The sequence below is a fragment of the Corvus brachyrhynchos genome, unplaced genomic scaffold (assembly GCF_000691975.1).
Source record: "Corvus brachyrhynchos isolate BGI_N302 unplaced genomic scaffold, ASM69197v1 scaffold346, whole genome shotgun sequence".
In the NCBI taxonomy this organism is placed as follows: domain Eukaryota; kingdom Metazoa; phylum Chordata; class Aves; order Passeriformes; family Corvidae; genus Corvus; species Corvus brachyrhynchos.
This window is the reverse complement of record NW_008238644.1, coordinates 5,884,567-5,911,976: the sequence shown is the minus strand read 5'-3', so window position 1 is coordinate 5,911,976 and position 27,410 is coordinate 5,884,567. Positions and strand designations below refer to the sequence as shown.

Genomic DNA, 27,410 nt, shown 5'->3' with positions numbered 1-27,410 from the left:
ACTGGGCAAGCCGTGGCACAGCCGGCAGTGCCTCGGGAGCTGAGGCTGCACGAGCCTTTAAACTTCCTTTTTTTTGTTTGTTTTTGATACAAGACAATACAGCAGTACTAGTTACAAAGCACTGAGCTACTCTACTCATCCACATCCCTAGGGAGAACTTTGGTGTATCAGATCCTATGGTTTCTGATGGAAGATGGCTTCAGCTGAAACTAACGCAATTAGGTCGTAGTTCTTGGTTCTTTTTGTCATCGTCATTCCTTTTTGAGAACTAGGACAGTAAGTGCAACTTGAAATTTATTGTCCAAAGAACAGCGTGACTTAGATCCCGGGAGCCAGCTTAGAGTCTGGTGTCTAGTAGTGAAAAGTCTCATCCCCGAATAAATTTCTTTATAGCTACAAAAACAGCTTCTGATTTCTCCATGGCCAGCTGGGCGTGTCAGGAGGAGCTGCAGGATCTGCTCCAGGTGGGCACAGGGGCCTGCCTGGATGTGACAGCTTCCAGAAGCTGCCGAGGGCGTTCACACAGCGTGTGCAGAGACTCCAAAACTGGCTTTTTTTATCCATTGCAAAGGTAGTTCTGTCATGTTACACCTCTACGTGGGGAATCAATGAAGATCCATAATAAGAGCATGAATTTCTCTTTAATTCCTTTTGACTTAACTATTTTATTTCCTTTTTTTTTACTAAGAGTTGACTGAATAACCTAGAGTGCAGTAGAGAGCACCAAGTCCCCGTTAGCAGTTTGCCCTCGTGGGGTTGGCGTTTCTATTTGGGTATCACCAACACTCCTGTCCAATGCATTCCTTTCCCTTAGATCCCAAAATAAATTTAGTCGAATTCCAAAGTTTCTTTGGATTTAGTATTGGTTGGGGAAGGGGCAACAGAGATGTTTCTGGGTGGGGAGGACAGGGGAAATAATTTTCAGGGGTTTTGGTCTGTCTGGTCCTTAGGATTCCTGCCCTTCTGTTTGTGTGAGTCCACAAATGTCTCATTTTCCTTTGACTTGTTATTTAAAACTGTCTGAAATATTTGTCCTAAAATAATATGGTTCTGAAACGTTCTGTATTTTTTGGTATTGTAATCGTGGAAGGGTTGAGTGTGCTGGGAAGCGTCCAACCTGTGCCAGGAGAGCCCTTTGGTTCCGGGTTAAACACTGGAACAGCGCAGTGATGGGCTTGTAACTACAGAGCCCAGGGGAGGAGGAGGAAAATGGGGGCTTCTGCTGGGTTTTGGTTTTCGTGGAGCTTTAATGTGCTTTGAGCTCCTGGGAAATGTGTGTGTGCTGAGCCAGGGCTAGCTGGGATCAGGGTGGAGCCCAGATTGAGGAATATGGCATCACTCACTGCTCCCCTGGGCAATCCCCGCTCCTGGCACTGGGTGTGGAGCCAGGGAATCCTCCTGGCAGCTCCTGCTCAGGGCAGGGCTTCAGCTGTGAGTGCCCAGAAGCTTTCAGGAGAATGGGATGAACTTGCTGCTCCCCAGGAGAAACCCAAACCAGAGGAGGAGTCAGGAGTGCTTGGTCGGTGCTCCCTGGCACCTCACGCAGCAGAGGTGCCCGCCCTCCCTGCCAGAGCCCAGGCCTGGCCAGGGCCGTGCCAAGGGGAGAGGGGCCCGGCCCCAATGCCCAGCCTCCCTCAGGAGCTTGTGTTTGGTGATGATGAGAGGTGCTGGTTTGTTCCAGTGCAGGAACTCTGACCTTGCTGGGGCAGCAGTGCCAAAGGGGGCCTGGGCAGTGCCCCCAGCCCGCTCTGAGCTGGCTTTTCCTGCCCTGAGTCAGGAGAAGTGCTGCCACTGGAATGTTGCACCGAGGTGAGTGGGGGTTGGCCCCAGCCAAGGACGTTTCTCCCCCCTTTGCATGCTCAGGTGTCCCTGGTGCCTCTGCAGGGGTGGCCAGAGCTGTCCCCACCCACTCCCTGATCTCCTGCACTGTTGGTGGAGTGACACAATTAATGGTGATCACATCCAGTCCCGATGGTGCTGTGAGAGTGGGAACAGGGAATCCAGCGTGGATTCAGTCAGGGCTGCACCTCCTCCTCTGTTATTTGAATGAGCTGGACCCAAAACACAGAATATGCTGAGGTGGAAGGGACCTTCACTAATGGGGGCAGGCTTTTGGGGCCAGGAGCAGCTGTGCATTTAAGGTAAATAGTTTTAAACTGATTTCATTAAATAGAGTTAAATGGTTTCCCTTTTCTGCCAGGGAAATGTAAAGGTGGGGTGTTGGAAATAATCTGTTCTTGCATCAGGAAGCTGCTGCAGGGTTCCTGGTGTTGGGATGTGGGGTTTACTGGTGTTAAGGGATTTTTCCCAGCCACAGTGTATTCCAGGATAGTCCAGCTCCTTTCCTGGGAGGAGCAAAGACAATTACACAGTTTCCTGCCTCCTGGGGTCAGGGTTTTTTTTGAGGTGACCCATTCTGGGGGCAAGAGCTGCTACGTGGAAAGAAAAGGTAAAGACCACACCTCTAACCCATATTTTTCAGCAATACAACAATAATTTATAAAGGCATCAAAACAAATTCAACATCTATTAACAAGCTGATTTTGGAAACAAAATTTAAATTACAAGGACATTTCAGTGAAGTTGAAGGCACCTTGAAAGGAGATGGAGTAAAAATGGTTCTGCAGCCTCCTCCTCCCTCCCACTGCCCACATCAATATTTACTGTTCCAGGCACAGATTCTGCCCATTGATTAGAAAGAGATAAAAAATTGCTTCATGTTTTTGTGTCCCAGTGAGGTCAATGACGAGTTTTCCTTTGGGGATTATTTTTCTCTTGGCATTCAGCAGAACAACAGGAAAACAGCCCTGGAGCCCAGGTAGCCCCAGTTGTGCTGTCACGAGTCCCCAGGGGTGTTCCCAGCCAAACCAAGGCTGCTGTGAGGATGGAGCCACGCTCCTGCTGGGTCCTGGGCTCTGGGCCCGGCCCTGCTGTCCCTGCCCACAGCTCAGGAAGTGAAGTCACTGTGTGTAAACAAGGCCCAGGGACAGCAAATGACAAAGTGCCAGTCCAGGAGAAGCTTCAGCCAGGGCTGGCCTCTTCCCTGCAGGGCTGCTACAAGGAATTAAACATTCATTCGAGGCAGCATTTGGACAGGGACAGACTCCTTGGATTCTTACAAAGCTGCTCCTGCAAAAGGTGTGGCAGAGGCAGCACAGGAGGAGAAGATCTCTCAGTGCAAGCTGGTTTGAGAAAAACCCATCATTTCTACTGCTCATTAAGCTGCTGAAAAAGGGAATTGCTTCAGGTGGAGTTTGCAAGGAGGAACTTTCACAGTGTCAGAGGTCAAACCAACCTGCCCAAGCTTCAGTTCTTTAATTCTAAATTTGAACTGCACAGTGGGTTTGAACTGAAGCCAGGCTGGGCACAGTCTCCTTCTGGAGGTGACATTTCCTGCAGCCAAGGATGCTTTGAGCTTCCCCTGATCCCATGAGTTGGTATTTTGCTCCAGCTGCAAGAGGGCCACGAACAGAACTGCAGGAGAAATGTCACCTGCCTGGCAGTCCAGGTGCTCCTGCCCCTGCCTGACCTCTACCCCTCAGCACTGGAAACAGATGAAAATAAGACAGGAGGCTGGGCCAGGGGAGTCTGTTACCAGCCTGTTCACTTCCTCACCCACCTTCTGGGGGAAAAGCTGCTTTTATCCATCCTAAAACCAGGGCAACTTGTGTGCAGCAAGAGTGAACCTTGCCCTTGACCTTTGGTAAAGTCACTGCAACATCGTATTTCAGTGAAAGCACTCTTGCTGATACCTTTGAGAGTGGTTCTTTAAGCTGTTGAAATTGTCCCTTTGCAATAAATCAGTGGAGCTGGCAGGATCCTCAATCAGGATTTGTGACAGGACCCTCATACAGGTAACACAGCTCCTCCAGGCTGACTGTGGGGTTCTGATGTATTAACGCATTCCTTGGGTTACTGACACCTAAAAGGAAGAGGACTGGGAAATCCTGGTAACTAGGAAATGCCTAATTGGCTCCCCATCCTTACAGATTTAGTAGCTGCTTTTAAAAGCCTTTGTTTTAACCCATTCAGATACTCAGTGGAAAGCAGAGCCCTAAAATCAAGGAAAGCCTCAGCAGCCTCCAGGGCAGGTTGTGGAGAAACTGGGAAGAGCTTTCTCTGCACCACCAATCCTAAGGAGCTTTAATGAGCCTGGGAAGCTCCAACAAGTGTTGGATTAACCCTTACTTTGAATTCAACATCCAGATTTGTTGGTAAAATGTTTTCCACAAAAAGGAAGCAAGGAGTCTTCCACGGCAATGCCCCAGGAGTAGGAGTGGAGCAGTCCCTGTCTCTCTGTCAGGGGTGGCTCTGTGTGGTTCCCAGCTGCTGGTGGATACCTGGAAGTGCTGGGGGTTTGCTGGAGCTGTCACACGAGGCTCCCTGGCCAGGACACCACGGTCAGGGTGACTTTGTTCCTCTGCTCCTTCAGCATTGGGATTAATTCTGAGTTGCTCATTCCTATTGCTGGCACTCCATTCACTGCCACAATTTCATCTCCACACCTGCCCAAAGACAGGATCCAGTCAGGACAAGGGTTCATTATTAACACTGCACCCACGGTCACCCTGAGCCCACCCTGAGCCAAACCATCAACTCCTCCTTGAAAGAACTTTTTCTCTGGAGTCAGAGGGGAAGGGAGAAGGAGGCCCCTGCTGGTGCTGGGGTGGCATCAGTGAGGGGCAGCGGGAGCGTGCCCAGCAGGGCAGGCAGCAGAGGGAGGAGTGGTGCTGGTAAAACACTGATGCCCCAGCTCAGCCCTGCAGCTCCAGGCCCTGAGCTGCTCTCCAGCGGCTCCACTGCCACCATCAGAGGTGTGAGAGGGACCTGCCCCTCTCTGGCACACCCAGCGCCTTCTGAGGGGTGCGAGGTGCTGAGCCCCCACAGCCCTGTCCCAGCGCTCAAACGGGAGCCCAGCTGAGCCCGGCTCTCCCACCTCGGCACTGGGAGCAAAGCCCAGCTCCCTACCCGCAGCTGTGTCCCCTCCCTCTGTCCGTGGCAGCCCCGCCTGCAGAGGAGCCAGCTCTGCATCCCAGAGCTACCTGCGGCATCCCCCAGCCCCACCCCTGCTCCTCCCGCTGGGATCTGTCACCACCAAAATCACTTCAGCAAAGCTCCAGTTGAGTTTCCTGCACGGGAGGGCTTTTGTTGCTTGCGTTGGGATACTTTCCCAAATCCCAGAGGTTTTATACTCTGGAACCCCCAAGATTCATCTCAAACCCCTTTCTACTTTTACCTAATTACTCAATTAAACCCTTCACAGTTAGGTTTTAAAAATTCCCGTAAATTCCTTTTCGTTGCATATTTATGGCGGAACCCAAACGCTGCTTAATGCAGGGCTCGTTTGTTACAGGTTTGGCAACAGTATTAACTCTCAAATCAGAGGAAGAACGAGTAATTAACTCGGAGCTGAGCTCCTTCCAAGGGTCAAAGAGTCTTGGGAAACCCCCCCAGCACTGGTGGTGGTGATGATGATTCCCGGGTACCCCACACCTACTTGAGTTTCCCGTCCCGGAATGCCGGAGTCCCGGGCACGATGGTTTTGATGAAGAAGGGTTGGTTTCCTTTGCTTTCCTCAAAGCCTCCCACGATGCTGAAGCCCCAACTTTCCAGGTTGCCTTTACTAAGGACAATATCTTGACAGAAGTGAAGGTAACTGTGTCAAAAACAGAGAGGTTATGAGGAAAATTGCCCAAGCAAGAATTTGTTTTCCCTCATGGAAAGCACAGCTATGTAACAGCCTCATTGTCCTGGTTTTTTTGGGATTTGAGACACCCCTTTGCAGGGCATGTCAGAGGGTTAATTCTCAAATGGGATGATGCCAGACCTTTAGAAATCTTTTCTCAGTGTTGTCAGCACTGGTTTAGGAGCTAACAGGAAATCACCCAGCTCTAAAGGGCTTTGGGACCTGCAAGACTCCTGAATAACTTTGTGAATTCTGCTAATGAACAGCCACAGCACCAGTGACAAACCCAACTGAACAGTGAGCAGCAGCTACACCCATGCAATTAATGAGAGCAGAGGGTTTTTATTTCCTCGGTGCACTGCATTGGTACAAGGAAGGCTTTCAGCAGCTGGGCATCACTGGCAGCAAATAGAGGGGCAGCAGCCTCCCTTCAGCTGCCAGGTCAGAGCAGGGAAGGGCTTTCCTGCAGGATCCAGGATGTCCAGTTCAGACACTGGGCTCCTTGGTGAGAGCTCCCCGGTTTTGGATGCCAGCCAGCGAGGTTTGTCCTCTCAGGGAGCCTGGGGAATGTGAGATGGAAGTGCCAGCAGCACTCGCTGCCCGAGCTGGTGGCACAGAGCCCCGCAAAGCCTTGGCGAGGCGACGCAGAAGGTGTGGCAGGAACGTCTCGTGTGCCCCGGCTCAGCTCAGGTTACATCCTGGCACCGAGGAGCTGTGAAACTGCAGCTCATCATCACCCCGCTGAGTTATTCCAGCAGCTAAACTTTTCCTAATAAACGTTTTTGCCTCAAGGGCTTTGCTTGAGCAGTTTGCAGAAGAGTTTCAGATTTCAAAAGCCTTCTCAGTTAACTTCTCACCAGGAGAAAGATCCAATTATCTACTTTCAAACTGTAATTTACTTTTGTAGGAGTTTTTCACACATAAACACCAGGAGACTCAGCTCGAGCTTACTGATTCCTCCATGGTTTCCTTCCACAGGCACCACGCAAGTGCAAAAACACAGCTCTAAGCCATGGCTGTGGCAGCTTCTGCAAATAAATAGCCCCAAGAGCAACAGCGGCAAGTGCTATGTCAGCACAGAACATAAATAAAAACATCAGGCACATCCTCCAGGAGCTGGAAAGGGCTGTTTGCTAGGAATCAGTTTTCCATATTAAAAAGGGGTTCTAGGAAGAGAAACTTTAACTCACTACGATCAAAAAGGACTGTGGGAAAAGAATTGGAGAGTTTAGGGAAGGTCGAGGTGCAGGTTTTATGGTGCCAGGCACGCTGCTGAGCTGGCAGTTCCCAGTCCCTGTTGGAATTTGGAGCTGCAGCAGGGCCGGGACTGGGAGCTCCTCACAGTTATTGTGGGAAGAGTCAGACTGGAGTCAGATAAACCCCAGGGAAGAGGGCAGCAGGAAAACTGCTTTTCCACCCCAAGACTTCACAAGCCACACAGTGCACTGCACTTTCAAGAGGCAAAGGTTTTAGAGAGAAAAGATAAATCAGTCTGTAGAAGTTTTGTTTCTGATGCCTTTGGGATCCAGGGTGTGTTGGATTAGGACATGGGCCCAGTCCAAACCAGCTTTTGAGATGGCATTTTACACTATCAGTGGCTGCTATGGATTTAACATCACACTAGGAAGAAATCAAAGTTTCTGTTTAACAGAAACAGAAGGCACAGATTCAAGAATCGAGGCCTGAATGAAGCACTGGGGGCTCAAGCATTGCAAGGATCAAATACACTTCCCTAGCCTGAGCACTCATTTCAACTCACACCTTTCAGCATCAAGTCTGGGTTCAAACTAGAAAGAAATACATTCCTCTAAAAACAAAGGGGTATTTCTGCTGGAGCAGAGGAATAACTGAGGGGAAAAAGCTGAACAAACCCAAAACCACACATACAATAAGCTTGGAGCTTTCACCCTGCAGGACGTTCCAACACAGTCAGGCCATGGCAGCCAAAAGGAGCAGATCCCAGTGGAACAGCTGGTGCTGAGGGCACAGGGTCAAGGCTGGGCACATTTCTGGGGGTTTCTGTGATGTAGTATCAGTGTGGTGCACACAGGGCCTGTGCAGTGGACGTGCCTCTGCAGCACTGGGGGTTTGGCCCTGCAAACCCAGTTAGGGTGGGTCAGGAGCTCTCTGCAATGGGAACCAAACCACAGCACGTGGGGGCACTGGGATCTCACTGCAGCTGCACAGCCCTGAGCCAGCTTGAAATGCCAGAGGCACCCTGAACATCCCCAGGCGACAAACACGGGCTCTGTGGGTGACCAGCCAGTTGCTACCAGGTCTCACTGGGAGCAGATGGGAAAAGGAGAGAGGAAGCTCAGGAATTAACAGCCCCTTTTAGTGCTGGCAACAGGAGGAAGATTCTGTCAGATCCTGAAGTGGAATGACCTTGCTGCGTGCCTCCTACCAACCCTCACACCCAGAACTGCAGACAAATTCCAAGGCCAGAATTCAGGCTGGAGTAAAAGGAAGCAAAGAGCAGAAGGGGCACCTGGAATCACTTCTTGTTTCAGGAGTTGCAGTCAAATGAAGGGGGGAACATCAATGCCAACAGCAAAGGAGTTTCCAGGAATGCATTAAATGGAGGTAATGTTGGACACTCCTGAAATGAAGGCAGGGGATCCAGGAGCAGAGAAGACTCCAGTCCCTGCAGCAGAGTGTGGGGAAGCTGCACGTCACCCGACAGCCAGAAAAATTGGGAAAGGAAAAAAAGAAGCCCAGCCAGGTTTTGCCTTGCTGAAGTTCACTGCAGCAGCAGCACGAGGAGCAAACACCAGGCAGCATCGAGGGTTTGTGCCCAGGTTTGGGCTCTCCAAACCTGGAGAGATGCAGCTCAGGACCAGCTCACACCAGACCTGCCTGGAGCAGCCCAGCCAATTCCTGGGAGAGCAGAGGGAGATGGGAGGAGGTGCTGAGCACAGGCCAAGTACAGGAGACACAAAAGCTGCCTTTACCTGGGCTGGTTCGTTGAGCATTTACAGGCTGCTAGGTAACACAACAGAGGCTTTGTGAGTGGTTCCTCTTTAGGTGTCTCAAGAAACAAGGCTGTAAATGATCCAGGTGTCCCACAGCTGGTTTGGCTTTATGTTCCACCTGCAGATGCCCCTGCACTCAGCTGGGATGACAACAGACTCTGCCTTTCACAGTGTTTTTTGTGTAACTGCAAAAGGGAGGGAGCCAGAGGTTCACCTCTGCAGGAAGGAGAGGGAAATTCAAGCTTCACTTGGAACTTACCAGGTTAAAACCTGTGCTAAGGCTGTGGTGCAAAGCTTTGCAGCAGGAGAACTCAGCTCTGCAGAACCATTTGTGCTTCATGCTGAAGATGACGCAGTTACAACAGCCAAGAAGAATTAGACTGAAAGAATGTCTGCCCCTAAGTGAGATGATCAGATTAGAAACTCCCAGACAGCCCAGGTTGTGTTAGGGGATGCAGGAAGAACCACAGAGAGATTTCAGTCAGTACTTTAGCAGGGACTGTATCAAACATTGACTATTTCTCTTTGAAAAAGGGGTTTCAGGGCTTCTAAAGCATGGTTACTGTCCAACAGGAGTGTGGGAATGATGGCTCACTCCATAAAAACAGTGGAAGTTCCTTACACACTCATTATTCTATGATCTCATTGGCAAATAAGGCTTTCCACTGCCTTACAGCTAAACGGGAATACCAGGAATGCTTCCAAGTTCATCAACGAAGTAATTAATTTCTAGTGTTTGAGTGAAAGTCAACCCAGTAATTAACAGCTCTCTACACAGTCCCTGACAAACATACCTAGGCAATCCCAGCCACGTGATCCAGAGGGGAGACCAGCTGAATCCCTGCTCCCTGATGTCCAGGGCTGGCTCTGGGGAGTTCAGGGAGAGGATTTCCAAGGCTTTCAGTGTGACTGAGTGGGAAGCTGCATTGGATTTCAGTGCTGAGACAGCTTCATAGTAGTTCAGATGAGTCAAATCGATGCCGTTTATGCTCAGAAGTACATCCCCTGGGGATGAAATCAAATGGGATTATTACAGACCTTTGGCTATGGAGCCCATTCCAGCATCAAGGGCTCATGTGAACCCTGTTTCCAGCCTCTCTTCAGTGTCCAGGTCCAGCTTCCACTGAAGAAAACCCACAGTTCCTAAAGGATAAAGGGTCTGAGAGCCTCCCTTACCTCTCTTGATTCTGCCATCCCTGAAGAGGCATCCAATGGGCTGCACACTTGTCACATAGATGGGGAGCTTGTTTTTGTTATCCCTTCCACCTCCAATTGTGATTCCCAAAGATTCCTTTGGCTCCTTCTTTATTGCTACTGTCTTCTCATGACTTACATATCCCTGAGGCAAATCCTACAAAGGAATGACAGTACAAAATGCAGCTTCATTAATGCAATTAACAGGAGAAACCCAGCTCTGGAAGACAACATTTGTATCCTTAATCCAGAGCATTCCAGCAATGTTGCTGGCCAGCAAAGTCAGCTTCCCATGTCCTTGCTGTGGGTGGGAATCCAGAGCAGCATTCCTAAGGTGAGCCGCCAGAGCTGAGGCAGTGCTGTCCTAATGATCCTAAATCCATTTGCTGTAGGGAGATGCTCCCTCTGAGGAGGGGAATTTTGCACTGAGGAACAAGCTATGAGCTCATCTCAAGGCTGCTCATGCCAAGCAATGAAGCTCTCCCTGATTAAATGTTTAAGTTACAGTGAAGGCACACATCAGAGCACAGGCTGTATAAACAGGGTGTAAATGCTGCTCAGGGATTTAAATCCAGGAACCACACTGCAGCCACGCAGGACAGCTGCTCCCAGAGCTCCAGGGACACTGAAACACACCAGTCTGAGCGGCTGCAGCAGGTTTGTCACTCAGCTGGACATTCTACACACAGATTTTCTCTCTGGGTTCACCACACTGGGGATTGTCCTCTTGCTCCTGCTGCTTGTTGTGCCACACAAAGGGGTGGCAGACACACGCTGCAGTCACAGCGGGGTCACCTGGGGATTCTACTCCTGGACCATAAAGGCCTCTGGCTCCACACCAGCTCTTGTATCACTCCATGTGTGGGGCTTGATGCATGTCAAGAAGCAAATCCCAAGCATCTCATGGATGGCAAATTCCTCACTGCCCTTTTCCAGACTAGAAAGGATTAAACACCAGCTCTGCATCAACACTGAAGAAATTTTGACACCTTTTTCCCTTAAAGTGATGTTTCCCTGTAGATGACAACCTGGTCCTCCAGTTCCATAAGCTCCAAACCTGCCCAAGAACTGGAGCTGCTGATCAGCCTTCTGTGATCAAACACCATCACAGAACAGTACAATGCATCTACTAAACCAAGAATAAGCAGCACCTTTGCCTCATCTCCCAGCCCCACCTTCTGGTAGTTGGATTTTCGTCTGTAGTGGTTCTGGTCTGGTCGCCTCCGGTGGTGCACTGGGCTCCCCCCATTGCTGCTGCTGCTGCTGCTGTTGGAGGTGCTGCCATCCTCCACTGGCTCCCCCAGCTGCACCCCAGGCTGCCTCAGGATCACAAAGTTCACTCTGGATTCAGTGGTCTGCCCAGAGAAACAAAGAGTAGAAATTAAGAAGACAGAAAAACGGGTTAGAAATGAGGGACAGCCCTCATTGCCTTGGGGAGAAAGAAGGGTTGGCATCAGTTCCTACAGATGTTCTCCAACAGCTCCACAATGTGATGCAAAGTCTTTTGTGAAGAGCCAGGGAATGTGACTGGAAAAAGAAAAAGGGAATTAGCAACCATGAGTCAGAAGGAACAGGAGTAAAGGCAGGCTTCACTCATGCCTCCCTCCCCCACAAACGCCAAACAAGAGAAGGTGGAAAGGGATGATTAATTCCTGCACTTCGGTATGAACAACCAAAATAGCATCTTGTGTTGTGCTACAGCATGAACAGAGCTGGAACACTGGCTGGTCCACACCATGACCATGACAAGCACTGGATGCTTTTACTGCACAGGAAGCTGTTCAAGCACTGTCCCTCCCAGCTCTGTTCATCTATTGTTCACCATCTCCCATCCCTTTTTTCCCCCAGAGTACCTCTGGCCTGAGACTGCTGCCGGTTAAACACTTGGGCAGCTGCATGTCTGGCCTTGGCAGGGCTGCAGGGGAAGTGCTCACTATTGTTCCTGCTGCTCTCCTTGGGTTTGTTCCTTGGGATCACCTGACAGAACCTTATTGTGAAGGACTCACAGGGAAAGGCCCACGTGCTCCCTCCCCGCCCTGGATGACAGAAATGCAGTCGCTGCTCTCACTCCTTGCCACAGGACCCTGTTTCCCTGGTGCCACAGGGAATTCCCTGGCCTTGGAAGAGGGACTCTTTAAGTTCCATTTAAGCAGGGATTTCAATTAGCCCTCAGAGGAACACATCACGTTTGGAAAACTGTCGCAGTTTTACACAAATGTCACTTCCAAAGAGATTCAACCCCAAACCTCATTAAGCCAGTTCTGAGACTTTGGCTGCTGGTTCCAGTGGGATCAAAAGAGTTCCTCATATGGGAGTTGTGTGTGCACACTGCAACAGGAATGCAGCAGCACTTGTGGGATGCAAACAAATTCTAAGAGGCCATAGAACGGAAGCACACGCACAACATAAAAAGGATCTCAGTGCTGGAACTCTGCTCTTTCTCCCATGGCACTGCACTCCTCTGATAACTGTGAAGAGAACTGGCTCTCCCTCCTGCTGACCTCACATCCTTTCTGGGATATAAACAGAATGGGATGAGGTGCATTGTGTCAGGATCTGTAGATAAAAACACAAACTGGAGGCACTCTCCTGGGGAGATAAAGAATTTAAACTGATCTATGTGATATCTGCTGCACATGCAGCAATCCTTAATCCTTTAACCAGAATTCCTTGCCCACTCCTTCCACCAAAACCTCTGGCATGCTGCAACAGGAGCACATTCCACAGGGAAAGACCAACTCTCTTCCACCCATTTAGTACCTTGGAATGTTTTTAGCCTGAAGTGCCCCACGTTGTTTTCCAGTCTCTCTCTTCCCAAATACAGGTAAAATGGGGAGAAAGGGCTTCAGATCAGTCCAAAGGGATCTGTTCTGTGCTGCCAGCCCACCCCATGTCCCAGCCAGCACCTTCAGTGTCACTGTTGGAAGCACAAAAGGCTGCCCTGATGCCTCCCTGTCTGCTGCAGTGCATACCAACATTGCCTCTGCAAGGCTGAGAGGCTGCAAACACCACCCAGGAAATCCCATCTCCTCAGATGAACTCCTGAGCCATGAGCCACTGCTTCCCCTCAGCCCTGTCAGGGATGACTCACATGGATTCCCACTCTTGGTGTTTATCTTCCTTTGGAAGCGGTGCTTCCCACACATCCGCAGGGGAGTCGCTTTCCATGCAGGAGATTTGGGGCAGTGCAGGTTGCCCTGGTGCGTTCTGTTAGCCCCAGCTCAGAACAGGAGCCCTGGATCAGCCACACAGAGCCATTTCCACACAACCTCTCCATGTCTGAGCTCACCTGGATTATCTGGGCAGCAGCCTCAGGAGTTCCTTGCCTCAAATCCTGGCCATTTATTGACAGGACTCTGTCGTTCCGACTCAGCTTTCCATTCTTGGCTGCCAAGCCTCCCTCTAAGAGGTCCAGAATAAAAATCCCTGCCTCGTCAGTCTTCCTGATCAGTTTGATTCCCAAGGGTTCCGATCGGTCTCTCTTCACCAAGGTGACGTGGATCACTTCCCGGTTTGTAGCAGTGGGATCCTGCTGTGCAGTCTTGTTGGAAAAGCCCTTCTCCTGCAGGACCATGAGGTGGAGAACAGGGCCTGGGTGGCGCAGGAAGGAGACAGCCTGGCAGTGAGTCACACTGCTGATGTTGACGCCATTCACCTACAGAGACAAACAAAGCACTCGCTAATCAGAGCCCACATTAATTAGGCACTGTCCGCAGTGTGGGGCATGGCCAGGCTGGAGCAGGATGGGAAACTCCCTGTGCAATCTCTGACTCGGATGCACATTAGGGAGCAAAGTCTTCTAAAACAGAATGAAGAAAGCTGACAGAATTAGACTGTAATTGGTGAATAATTGATGACAGGGACAAGACAGGGCAACCCACACAACCAACAAATCTGAAACTGCAAAATGTTCAATCATTCCTTCCATCCCATGGCAAGGCAGATCTGCTTCCAGTGTTCAGTACAGACTGGGAGAAGACTCCAATCTCCACTTTTGAGTGGTCCATCGTCTACAAGCTTCTGGAATCACCCATCCAATTATACTTTTACCAGGGTGACCCTGAGAAGGCAACATTTTGCTTGATGTTGTCATGTCAGACTCTGCAGTCTTTTAGGATGTTAATAGGGCTCCCAAGTGTGGGACCTGCCCTATTTACTGAGACATGGACAATCGAGCTGGATAAAACAGGAGTCACTCCATTGTTCTATCTGAGAAACCAACTCAGAGATCTCATTGGCCACTCGTGTGTGCGGGCTGCCAGCCCCTCCTGATGCCCAATCCCATGGGATAATGAGGATTTACTGCTTGTCAGATGATTGGGCAGCCATGGCTGGAGGTGCTAACAGTTGTCACCACGTGTACAGGGTGTCACCTCAGTCACTCAGGGCCACACGGCCCCAGTGGTGTGGGCAGTGCCCGGGCCGTGGGTCAGGCTGGGGCTGGAGCTCTGCATTACTCACACTTTGGAGCTGATACTCACTGCAAGTCAGCAGCTCTCACCCTGGACCTGCCCATGGAGAATATGCAGCTTAAGCAACACAGTGCAGCAAGCAATTATGAGACTTCCTAACTAGAGCAGAGAAATGGGGCTGCTGTGTGAAATTTGTCAGGTAGGAATCTTTCACTTTATCCAAAATGGTCTAAATTTCAAAAAGCTGTCAAATATCCCAGAGAAATATGTGTCTGACTGGAAGGAACCCCAAAAGTGTGTTCCTGAGCCCCAGCAGACACACAGTGCTGCTGACACAGATCTGATCAATGCTCTAAAACCCTGAGCTGCAGAGATTTCCCAGTTCTTCCAGGCACCCTCCTCCCCCAGTCAAGGGAAGCAATGGGGCTGCCAGGGGGGTTTTTCCTACCTCAAGGATGTGATCCCCAGGAGCAATTCTTCCATCAGCAGCAACCACAGAGTCCCGCAGCACCTCCTGAACAACGATGTTCCCTAGGGGGGTGTCCTTACCCCCAACTATCCTCATCCCCAGCTCTTCCTCTGGATCTTCCCGGTGGATTTCAATGGTGGTGGTTTCAGCCACAAGACTGGTTCTCTGAGGAAGGTCTGGTTGTGGAAATTGAAGAGAAAAAGCAACACATTAACAGAATTTTCCTTTTCACAGCACCCTGAGATTCAAACCCCTGGCAGGTTTTGTTCAATGTAGCATCTGGAGGGAAAGCAGCTATCAGGAGACCTAAGGTCACATAAAAAGCTTAAAATCCCTCTTCTTTACAGTTTCTCCAGAATTTCCCCCATTTTCTCCTATTTTATGGTGAATTCAAAAACTCTTTATTGTTGTTGCTTGGGGTTTATTAAAGGGCATTCAGTATGGTTTGGCTATATTTAGAGGTTTATTTTTCTCCTGTGACAGCTGGCCTGCTAGGAGCACGCACACAACAAATTCCAATTTCCATGATGCCCATGAGGGAAAGGGACTACCCAGCTGTAATTACTGCTCTGCAACTTCCTTCCTCTAATTTCCTTTGCTCCCCTTTTCCCATCCCCCCTGTAAAACAGGAGGAATGTTTGGCTGTTTCACAGCATACTGGATATTAAGCAATGCTGCACTTTGAAGACGAAAGTTGTTGTGAGCAAGTGGGATGAGATCTCCCAGCATGGGGACACTCAGGCAGGCCCAGCACTGCCTGGCAGGGTGAAGGACAGGTGTCACACCAGAGATGCAAAACCTGCTCCAGGTGTGCTTTGGGAAAAAGCCAGCAGGGAACTGAACTGACCTGTGAGTTACCTCTGTCCCAGGCACAGGGGTTGTCAGCTCCAGCGCCTGCACATGTGGAAGCTGAGCCTAACTTTGAGACAAGGCACTGAGGTTTCCATGCTGCTGCCTCCTACCAAGCTGAGACAAGTGCTGCTACACTGAAGTGGAGATGGTTATTTGATCTGCGAGGCTTTCAGAGCTGCCTGTTAATCCAAAACCTAACTTATGCTAGAAAAACACCAGGAGGGAGGTGCTGACCACTCCAGGATACTGACTGTATATTTAACTCTGCTAACAAGATTAAAAAGAACCTGGAACACTTCCTAGTTACTAATTATTTGGCTTCTACAAGGGCTTTAAGTGCTCCACGTTCACAGTGACAGGGACTGCCTTTGTTTCTCCACAGAATACTGCAAATACTCACTGCAGTCTAGCAGAGACTCTCCAAATGGTTTTGCACAGTTTAGAGCTTGTGAGCAGACTCTGCCACCCCTGGTGCACATGAATGCATCTCCCTTCTGCTCAAGGAAAGAGATGCCTCTGATGGCTACTAACGGCTGAGCAGCATTGAGGATGACTGACAGTGCTGGGGACACTTAAAAATTTAATTTTTTGAGATAATTACATCATTTTTATATCATGAAAGATAAATACATAGTTCCACTTCGCAAACTCTCACCTTCTTCAGTCTCCTCAAAAGCCGGATTAACCAGTCCAGGCTCTGTAGTCCCCAGTGACACCACAGCAGCTCCAGAGCTTTCTGCCACAAGTGAGGAGCCTCCACTTGGGACCTCTGGATCCTTGGGCGTGTTTGTGTCCCCCTTGGCAGGAGGATCTTCCTTCCCTTTGGAAATGGGATTCTTTTTCCGCTGGAGTTCAGATTTGTATTTCTTAAACCCAGAGCACCTGGAGAGAGATTGGCAGTGACTGTCAGTGACTGTCTCTGCCTGGGCAGGGGACCCAGCACATGAAAGCTCTGACAAACCTGTGGGAAGAAGCTTGTTCTAAATCTCACCAGGGCAGTGCTGGTGCCTCAGATGCCGAAATTGATTCTCATCTGACATTCAGTTTCTACTTATACAAGTATCAGCTTAAGAGCAGCCTTGTTACTTCACTACTTTAGAAATTATTAAGCAAATTATTTGAAAAAGAAGAATGTAATAGAAACAGGAGTCTCCCTTGCTAAATATTTACCTGGCAAACACTCCACGAGGAAAACAAGCCTTCTTAAATATAAGCAAATACTGAGCTCTGTAGGAACTGTACCTTGAAAAAATCTATATTTCTATTTCACTTTGTGAAAGAAAGTGGCTCAAGTTTCAAGCTCAGCCTTGAATTAGGCTTTGTTTTAACCCACCAGCTACACACAAGAGCAGCAAGGGAGAATTGGGCATTTTCTGTTGTGGAATGAGACCTGACCCTGGACCTGGTCCACTCCCAGTCCATGCAGTTGATGGCTCTACCTGAATGGGAGCAGTTTAGTTCCTGATCCCACTGACTGCTCCCCACAGAGATCCCAGAACGGGGATGGAATTGTGCCCTGGATGCAGATACACCATCACCAGCCTGTCTCAGCACTAATGGGTGAGGAAGAACAGCTCTTTTATCATGAGGATTTATAAAAAAGGTGACAGGTGAGGAGGTGATAAATGCAAAAACATCACTTTCAGAGAGATGAGTGGTATTGGGTGCGTATCAGAGTCTCTTTTCAAATTAAACTGACTTATTTACACTCTGGCTAAAGAAGTCTCATCCCAGTATTACTTCCTCTGGTTTATTCCTACTCATTTATTTTCCAAGCAGTAAAATAACCCTGAACTTAATGACAGCACCTGACTGATGCATTTGTGCACATGCCCCTCTTAAGGTATCAAAACACAAACTCAATTTGCAAAAGGCAGGGAAATCCCCCAAGAAAATAAGTTACTATGCGCTTCTTATTTCCTTAAAACTACTACTATCAGTTAATGCCACTTAAAACAAAAAAAACCCACCCAAATCCCAGTGCAATTTTCTTGTCTTTTAATTTTCTCCCCCACTTTTCAGTCTGACTGTGCCCACAGGTGAAGTAGGCTGGAATCTTAGAATACTCTGTCCCCAAGAAAGATACAAACAACTGTGAAACACAGAACAGAACGATACAGTTTCCAGGCAGGCCTCTAACGCAAACATTTCAGGTGCCTCCCTCCCCTGTGCTAACTCCTGAGCCAGAGGGATTAACGAGTGACAGGAGTTTACTGATAGCAGGGCAGATTTGCAGAGCAGAGGAAGGCCCAGCCCTGGTGGGAGCCATGGCCCCAGCCCTGCAGCCCGAGCACTCAGCCCAGCCTGATAACGAGCAGCCAGTACAAAGGGCTGCCTCAAGAAAAAGGAGATTATAAACTTTCACTGAAGGGAAAGGGGCACTCAAGCACCTTCCGTCCCTTCCCCTGGCTCTAACACCAGCTCTCAGCTCGTGGGAACTGGAGACAAGCAAGAACCACAAGGGTACATCCTTGGCCAGAACTGCAAAGGTATCCTAAGTGTACCTGTTCCCTGCTTGGCTTATTTTTGAAATATGTCATTGCTGCAGCAGCTACAGCTGAAGGAAACAAGCCTGTAGCATTTCTCATTGGCTGCTGACAAAAGGCAGCCTGCCAAGGAAGGTCTGTTCCACCTGCAGCAGGGCTTGCACTTAGCTCCCTTCCCTGCAAATCATTAACCAGGTAGGAACAAGGGTTCTCCAAGCACCATGGCAAGAGCTTTGTCACCTGCACTCCTTTTAAAGCAACAATATCCCGCCTGCCAACAGCTCAACCAGCAGTGGAAGCACCGAAAAGTCTCCCTTCCTCTGCACAAGAGGAACAGAAAAAAAAAAAATAGTAATTTTCATTTGCTTCCCCTCTTCAGCAAAAGAATGAGAGAAGATAATGGAATTTTAAGTAGGTGATCCAGCAAGTGCATAATGTGCAGCTTGGAGGGACTTGCACTCTTTGAATCAAAGACTCATGTATTGTACATCTTAATTGGACCAATTAAACTGGCAGCACTGCACAATCCCTTGCTTTCAGAATGTTGACTTCATGCCTGTCTTTCTTCCCTACGCAAGGGAAACAAGAATAAGCTTGTTTGTAACAACTCCAGGCCTGGTGCTCCGGTTCAGGACCCACAGATGTCGGTTTAGTGTCTGCCTTCGACCTGAAGGTGAGCAGCTCACCCTTCTCCTCCAGAGCACGCACACAATTACACTGTCTTCACCCACCCACCTCTGCAGCCTCACCCTGGCATCTCTGGTGTCCCACCTTGCCCCAGTTCAGGAGCTGCTCTGAGAATGGATGGTTCTGATGAGCAGCACAACAGCCCTGGCATTGCACAAGGAGCAATGACAGGATGGAAAGGGGAATGCACCTGTTCTGCAGGTGAGCTTCCAGCTCACAGCGCTGCATGGTCTGCTGGCACTCGGCCTTGAAGGGACACAGCACAATCAGCTTATCCAGCAGGTTCCGGACCAGGAGGCTGGACTTGTGGCACTGCTGGAAGGAGAGCTTCTGCCGATCCATGGGACAGAAGTTGTACTCCTGCATGAAGTTCTCAAGGCACTTGAAACAGTACGTGTGTCCACAGGGCGTGTCCATGGGCTGCAGCAGGGGCTGCAGGCAGATGTGGCAGATGAGCTCATCGTCCACCTCGTCCTGGAAGTTGTAGAGGTGATTGTCCAGCAAGGGGTGGGCCTGGCCACACTCACAGCACAGCTCAGTGACCTGGGACACGGGTTCCTCTGCAATGGGGTCGGCCATGGCAGCCAGCACCAGGGAGGAGATTGTCACACAGCAGCTCTGCCACAGACCTCTAAGGAAAGGGAGAGAGAGAGATGTCCAGCCAACTGCCTGCTTTAAATCCAGCCAGTTAAAAATTAAACTGTATTCATGCCTTGAGCTTCCTCCCCCAGAATCTTCACCCCCACCTGCCCCCCGTAGGGCTCTTCCTTCCAGAACCAGCCTGTGAGTGAACAGCCCAGGGATCAGAGGATGCGAGGACCTCATTCAGCACAATATTTAAGCACGTGGATAAATTGAGGCTTAAACTACTTCACACACACACACCGGAGACACAGACTAAATAAACCCCGCCCAACAGATGGACTAGAAGAGCTGACACAAAAGTTGCACGTTCTTGGGGGAGAACAACCCAGCGAGGGAAGGAAAAGAAAGGATACACAAGACAGTGATTTTTAAACTTCCTCTGGCTTTCCAGATCATACCAAATATTTTAAAGACGTGTGTGGTGAAAAGCCAGTTTGGGGACTTCTGGTTGTTAGGATTTTTGTTTTGTATTTGGGGGGTGGGGAGGATGAGGCAAAAGAAGAGGAAGAAATTTCAAAAGAAACTTAAATCTAAACCACATTTCCTTCCTTTCAAGCCCACTCCCTTCAAAAAAATTTGTTTTAACAAACAATGCATTGTTCCCCACTCATCCATGCCTAAGTTCCCCCATGGAAACAAATTTCCTATAAAAAGGCTAAAGCTTCCTAAGTGGAAAAAACCTAAAGAATTGTCCACATCATTTGTTGTAATGTTAGAGAAAGGCTTGAGCCTCAGCTCCTTTCAGGCAGGGAGAGGAGGATAAGGGACAAACTGAGTCCTTTGTAGCTGCTGCTCTGATTTTAACAGAAATGTCTTCAGTCACATCCTTTCTGAATCCTGCCTGTTGTAATTAAATATAAAATTCACTTGAGTTTCCCAGCAGATTACAGGCACAGGGATGATTGCAGAGAGGATTTTTTTAACCTGGCAGTTATTTTAATGAAGTAGGAAATGTGGTATTAAAGGAAGCAAATTGTATTACACAGTGGGGGGTTTTGTGGTGGTGAGATGTTTTGAGGAGTTTTGGATTGGTGGAGGTTTTTTTAACTTTATGTAAAGAATCCCAGACTCTTTGAAAACAAAAAAATTGCGAAACTGTGATGAAATGGAAAATTTCTGAAAGATGATGTGGAAAATACCGGAAAACAATGGCTTTATCTGGAACAGGTAAAAGCCCAAGCAAGAGGGAACACTGGTCTGCACCAGCGCCTGGAGGACATGGCTGGCACACAGCACAACTCGGAGGAGGGGAGACAAGAACAATAAGACAGCAGGAACGGCAAGAAAAAATTAGTCATGGGTTTCTAATAAAAATCATACATCACTCCAATTAATTGTCAAGGTAAGTCAGCTATTTAATTAAAGGGAGAACGTATCACCAACAGAATCAGCCATTTCACAGGCGAATTTTTACCCAGCCATAGGAACTTGTTCACTTCAAAAGATTAAAACCTCACTGTCACGGTTCCAGGTGGGTACAAGAAGAGTTGTTTGCTTCTCCCTCCCCTGCTGAAGTGCCAGAAAACATCTTCCCCTTGAGACTGGGTGAACATCCCTAACTCTTCTGTTTGCATTCCCTCCTTAACTCCTGTGTGGCTGACTCAGTGCTCCCCAAACCAAAACACAGCTCACAGACAGCACACAAGGAAATGAAAGCACATGTGTCCATGTCCTCCTCTCTTAGAAATCCCCCTGTCGTTTGGTGCTTGCCTCCACCTGAAACAGGCAGCCCTACTGTTTGCCTTATTTGCCTTTTTGCCAGGCTTCAGCTGATCTGGAATGATCTTACAGGTGAAAAAGGAACATTTCAACATCAGACCATCACTTAACATCTCCTACCAATTCTAATCAATCAGCTCAGCACCAGCAGTTAATGAAACACGAACCTTCCAAGGCAAACACCACCAATCAGACATACTTGTGCTTCGGGTTGGACTATTTGCATAAAACTTTGGCAGGTGATGAAACAAATCCACTTTCTCAGCAAAAACAAACCTCACAGTAGTTTTGCTGATAAACTACTTTTTTGGGGTTTTTTTCAGATTATTTCCCGAATTCATTCTCTGCTCTGTGTTTAAAGGTTACACAAGATGAATCCCATTGATGAGTAACATCTGAGTAATAACTTGTGGAAGATAAAAGTGTCACCACAATTTTGCTGCCCTAAGCTGATCTGCTGTCTCACTTCTAGCTCCTTGAAAACAAGGGGTGAAGATTTCATTTTAAATGTCCCGGTGAATTCTACTTTTACACCACTGTCCCTTCAATAACGAGGACACTCCTGCAGACACAGGGGAACCTAAGGCTGACATCCCTGTGATGAAACCCAGCCCAGAGCCTTCGGCAAGGCAGGGCTGAGTGAGCAGCATGGGGAGGGCAGCAGGCTCAAACAAGCCTCCCTTGATCAGGGACTCGGGCACAAAGCAGAGCTTCTGCAAGGGGAGAATTGCTAAAATCTCATCCAGCACAGATAGCGCTGCAGCCCAACAAGGCACAGCTGAAGTGTCTAGAAAAAATCACTGTTTCATCATAACAGGTCTGGCTCCCCTCAGCTTCAATGAGCCACTTTCAAGAGTCAGAGAGTCCACAGGATTCCAGCTTTGTAGGGGAGGTTTGATACAAACTCAATCCTTGGCAATCCAATCTCAGGTCCCCATTCTAACCTCCACAGGCCAGACCAACCCAATCAACCCCTCCAGCCCTGTGTTGCTTTTTTTGTTACACCATTCCCCACTCTCCAGCTTCCTTCCAGCAATGGGTGGCACCTTCCCTGCTCCTGCCTTTCTCTGTAGCACTGGGATCTCTCCAAGGGTTTTAGCTTCCACATAAAGAGGGAATCACAATACCAGGATCCAGCTTGGTCCCAAGTTACTACACATTGACTGCATGAAATTGTTAAAGCCTGACATGTACATGTGCTGCTCTAATGGACTCTGCCGTTCTAAAAGTGCAACACAAGGAATGCCCCTGGAGTCAGAATTATTTAGAGAGTAACACACCCCACTGCTATACGTAACAAAGAATTGAAGGAAATAAACCAGCAGAAATCTCTTTATATTTCCCATAAGGATTTCTTTGGGGTCACCTTTATCTTTACTCTATTAAAAAAAACAAAACAAAACAAACCAGAAAATCACTGTTGGCTTTTTTTTAAGTAGGATTCCTTGTACTGTAACACTGACTCAAAGATGAGACTTTATTTTTCAAGATGACTTATCAGGTAGTTTAATCTGTATTCCTGCCAAAGCAAGACTATTCCTGACAATATTAGCACATTGCCTATTCTTGTTTTAGCTCTGCCAGGGCACAGAGCCTCAGATCTACCCCCCTGCACATCTACAACACTGTTAATAGCTCTGGGAGGGGTCTGCCAAGAACCACACCAGCAGTGAACCCCTCGGCACCATTCCTGGTGGGCAAACTGCTCATTCTCTGCTCAGCAGCCCAGATTTGGAAACAGAACTGATGACTCACTTCTACAGCTTTCAAGAAAAAAAGCTCTTTTAAAAGAGCATGATTATCTAAGAAATCTTTCCAACCCCGTGCCTCCACTTGTGCTGTGACTGAGCAGGAGCTGTGCCTGTGGTACCTGGGTACCCCAAGAGCAGCATTCCAGCTTCCCAGCTTATCACCAGCATTCCCAAACACCGCTCTGGCTCCGGCTTTTAAGGCATTTCCCTGTGCCACTTACTGTGCAGTATAAATTAAGGCTCCATTCAATCCAGGCCTGTCTGCTCTCACAGTTCCAGCATTTGATCCAAGTGCATTTTGGTCATGAATGTATCTACCAAAATTACATTTCTCTGAGGTGTAATGTTGCTGCTATTCCCATTTAAAGACTGAGAAATTACATCACCAGAGGGTAAAACAGACCCACAGCAGCACCAACTCCTGGGAAGTTAACACTTTGTTATGTCTCTGAAGAGGATCTCAAGGAACCTACCTAAGACCACATAAGAAGCTCCTGGGGAAAAAAAAAACCCAACCCAAACAAAAAAAGAATAAAACCAAGCCTGTTTCTATTAACTAACTGATTTATAAAACCACAAATATGGTGAGTAAGCAGAGCACATTCCATATTGCAGAACACAAAACCATGCAGCCAGTCTGCAGCAAAGACATAAAACAGAAGTGTAAATTCTTCCTAACAGATATGAGATGCTAGAGGAGTGTTTCAAACTGCTTAAGTTAATAAATAATTAAAAAAAAAAAATTGGTTCTCAATATTAAAAAACCAGTTGTACCATGGGAAATACTTTAAAACTGGCATGGTTTATGCTTTTGGGCAGCTGTAGGTTAGCACTGACATGTTGCTATAGAAATATTGGGCTGAAACCCCAATACAAAAGCTTGTTTGGGGACTGCAGGGCTCATGCCCCACATCTCCTGCTATGTAACACTGCACTGCAGTAATTATGTCAGTTATTGTATTTATAACAACATTTCCCTGGGAGACTGGAAATGCAACATTCCAACTAAAGGCTAAACAATTAATTAATTTTTGGGGGTGGACAAAACAAGTCATCAGCACAATCTGGATGAAGATGGCTGAGGGCACACACCAGCAGGGCACCAGCCAAACCTAAAAGCAAGTTCCAGATGGATTCTGACGGAGCAAATCCAATCCTCTAGAAATAAACCATGAGAAAAAGGGGCAGAGCTTTTCCTAAACTTTCTTCCAACAGTTTTCACTCAGTTAAGAAGTTTTGTGTTTCACAGAATCGCGGTTTTTTTTCCATTCCAGAGAGAGAGAAAAGTGCACTGGAAAAGTGCTCTGTAACAGGGAGGGGGAGTTGCTGAATTTCATCCCTGCCTGTGAAAAAGGATTCATGAAATGAGACAGGTTTTATAGGACAGGAACCACAGTCCTGACTGAACACTTCCAGTGTGTTGCCCCAGTGTTTCACAACCATCACTGAACTGTCCTTAGTTTACAGCAGTTGCAAGAGAAGTGTTAGAAAAGCAGAGGATTTTTATAATCAATATTGAAGTAGGTCAATTTTACAAAAATACACAACACCAAACCCAAGAATGGTTTCAGGTGTTGATACAATTTCCTATTATCTTTGTTAATTTTCTGATATGACTGAAGATCAGGCCACTGAATGTAAAAATATTCTGTAGATGGTGAATTTATACAGTTAAATAAGAAGCAACCCTTTCACTAATTGAGCTTGCCTTGAAGTCACGGGGTTTCTAATGAGCCACCTCCAAGAGTAACTGCTCAGCACTTGTGTGAACATTTCACTCAGAAACTCTAAATCAAAGCTGCTTTAGTGTAATCAAGAAAAATGGAAATCTAAATTTCCATTGTCCCCATCATTTTTTATACCCATCCTTTAACCATAAATGTGAAAATAAGTGGTATTTAACTCCTTGGTGTTTCTGTGCTTGTTAAACAATCTGGTATTTTATCTGCCTCAGCTTCTGGGCAAGTATCTGTTTTCTGCACCAGAAAACAGAAAGCCAATTGTATTTTCATTAATTATAATCAGAATCATTACCCTGTTAGACCAGAAAAGAGCTATTATCTGAGGAAACCCTATCCTGAGAGATGAGCTACAAGGCTTGAGTAGAGCAGGACAATCCCAAGGAGTTTTCTGCTGAGCAACTTTTGCAGGATCAGCTCTGCAGCATTGATGGATTTCCATTTTTAACGTAACTCACTTCCAGACAGATTTATAAAAGTTTTTTTATAAAAATCTTCCAGACTTTTATAAAAAGCCTGTCTGATTAGTGTATCTGAAAGTTCAATGCAAGTGAAGATTCGTAATACTCAGTTTTAAAAATCTTACTAGCAATCAACAGCTTAAATTGCAAGCATTTTTAATTTGAGGAGAATCAAAAGCTGACATGAAAACTTAAGAAATTGGTACTTATAATTTATTTCTCTCACTACCATATGCTCAGAACATTTGCTTCTCTCTCAGTTAATGATTGCACAGAGCAGTAACTGTCTCACAGGACCCAGAGTGTTAAAGTAGCAGGGCTACACAAATGTAACTTCAGAAATGAATCCCAGTACTTTCTGCAGAGCAGGAGATTCTGGTGTTATCATTCTGGTAATATTACCTAGGTAACAAGAGCCAGTAAATTTCCTCTCTCCTCCTTTCTTAAGGAATTAAGCTTTCCACCTACACTTTTCTTCCAAAGGGGATCCAACAGTGACTAGTTTAACATAGTGCTCAGAAAAAGGGATATGAATTCATGAATGCTTCCACTATATCCACCCTCCTTTCTACATCATATTCCACACAAACATGCAAGTTGCTCCTTTTGTGCTTGCAGGAATTCTTCAGTCACTTAAATCAATGTGCTTCTTTGCAGGATTTGACCCAAATATTCCTATGGAAGTTTTACCACCACATGGGTGGATTGTCTTTATTTTTTTTTTTTCCTATCGTGTCTATAATCATCTCTCTCCAGGAAATTAAATACTCCCACCTCCACCCTCACCTGCATTTTCAATTTGGCAGCTATCTGCAACTCCATCCCTAAAAATCAGTTTGATGTTTGTGGGAGAAGGTTTCTACAAAGAAAGAAGGAACACAGTGCTATTATTTAAGGATTTAATCAGTAATTAATAACCACAGCTTCTCCTCCAACCCAAACAAAAAGCCCAAAACCAAACAAAGAGGGATTAGGAGATGTGATGTTAAGATTTGGGTTCATCTGAATATCTGGGAGCACGCTCACATTCCAAAGAGCTGGGTTTGCTTCTGGGACAGGAGGTAAAGATCAAGTGTCTAATGGCTATAAATGAGTATTAGATGCTCTTACCTCATCACTGTCTGTGTGTCTACCTACAAATTCCTTGTTTGTAGGGACAGATGAAAGAAAACCTGCACAGCACTGTCCCTTTGTGATCTGTGTTTGTCATACAGGTCAGAGAGAGGCAACGCTTTCTCATCCCAGCACTTCCGAAGGATACAGGGGAAGAAGCAGACTGTGCACTATATTTTATATAACTGGATGTTTTAAAAGTCTCTGTTTGAATATCCTCACCAGGGTGGTCACATCAGAGATATTTAAAAGTAATGTGAGAAGGGAGGAGGCGGGAAGAGAGAGACTCTTGCTTTTGGGAGACAAAAGGTATTTCTGTAGCTCTAAGCCTTGCTGTCTTGTGAGAAACTCCTACAGAGCTTTAATCTTTATCACACTCTATCAAAGTGTTCCTTTAAAATTAATTTCAGTTAAAAGAAATTAATCTTGGCTACTCTCAGCCTTAAGCATGAAATAACTAATTTTCTAAGTTCGTTACAACACAAACAAGGAACTCTTGTTTTCTACAAAACTTTACCACAAGCAATCCAGCAGCATGAAAGCAGCTTTGCACCTGGAGATGAAATATTTCCTATCAACAGACACAGTTTTTAACATCAGAAACACCAGATTAGGGCTTTGCTGCAGGATAAAGAAGCACAGAACTCCTCATTACCCGGTCCAAGTCTCAGTAGCACTATTTTTTTTTAATGGTGTTCTGTTTAAAGAGTTTGGCACAAGGTGTGACAGTATCCCTTTATATCAACAGGCACTTGGAATCTCAGCTCTACAAAATAAACCCAAGGCAGGATGGCTGAGAGTCATTCCAGAGGGACCAGCACGTTTCCCCTGGCCTGGCTCTTCTTTCCCAACAGCTCCTGTGCCCAGTGACAGCAGGGTGACAGCACCCTGCTCAGACTTCCTTTCATGGGGTAAGAGGGGTTTTTATGCAAAGTACTTTCTAGCCCGAGCTTGTTCACACTAACTAAAAAAGCTGAATTAAGAGCTAATTAAGTCTGTAATTCCCCTTTACATTCCATCTCACCATCAGATCGTGGTAAAGGGGAAAGAAAGAAAACAAGTTACCTTCATTTAAACAAAACGAAACCGTCTCAAACTGTGGCTCCCCAGGGCAGCTGCAGCTGAGTTTGAAGTGAACTTAAACTCTGCCAGTGCCTCTGGGTAGGCAGAGCTGCTGCAACCAGTAGCTGAAATGCCCTTCACCACAGGTGACAGCTCCTAAGT

General features: G+C 47.3%; 1 protein-coding gene and 1 long non-coding RNA gene across 2 annotated transcripts; both read right to left on the bottom strand.

Moving 5' to 3' along the window:
• Nucleotides 1–2,472: 2,472 nt before the first annotated feature.
• Nucleotides 2,473–27,410, bottom strand: LOC103617870 (ligand of Numb protein X 2). The gene is made up of 10 exons (XM_008636221.2): nucleotides 27,252–27,410; nucleotides 18,949–19,389; nucleotides 16,241–16,467; nucleotides 14,713–14,909; nucleotides 13,142–13,507; nucleotides 11,028–11,207; nucleotides 9,835–10,009; nucleotides 9,453–9,663; nucleotides 5,498–5,656; nucleotides 2,473–4,505 (listed from the first exon to the last, which is right to left on the bottom strand). Exons 2-10 carry the CDS (start codon nucleotides 19,335–19,337, stop codon nucleotides 4,370–4,372), a joined length of 2,040 nt encoding a protein of 679 aa, XP_008634443.1. The 5' UTR covers nucleotides 19,338–19,389; nucleotides 27,252–27,410; the 3' UTR covers nucleotides 2,473–4,369.
• LOC108447468 lies at nucleotides 5,755–9,446 on the bottom strand. The gene is made up of 2 exons (XR_001863048.1): nucleotides 8,918–9,446; nucleotides 5,755–8,798 (listed from the first exon to the last, which is right to left on the bottom strand). It is a non-coding gene; the product is annotated as an uncharacterized LOC108447468 (long non-coding RNA).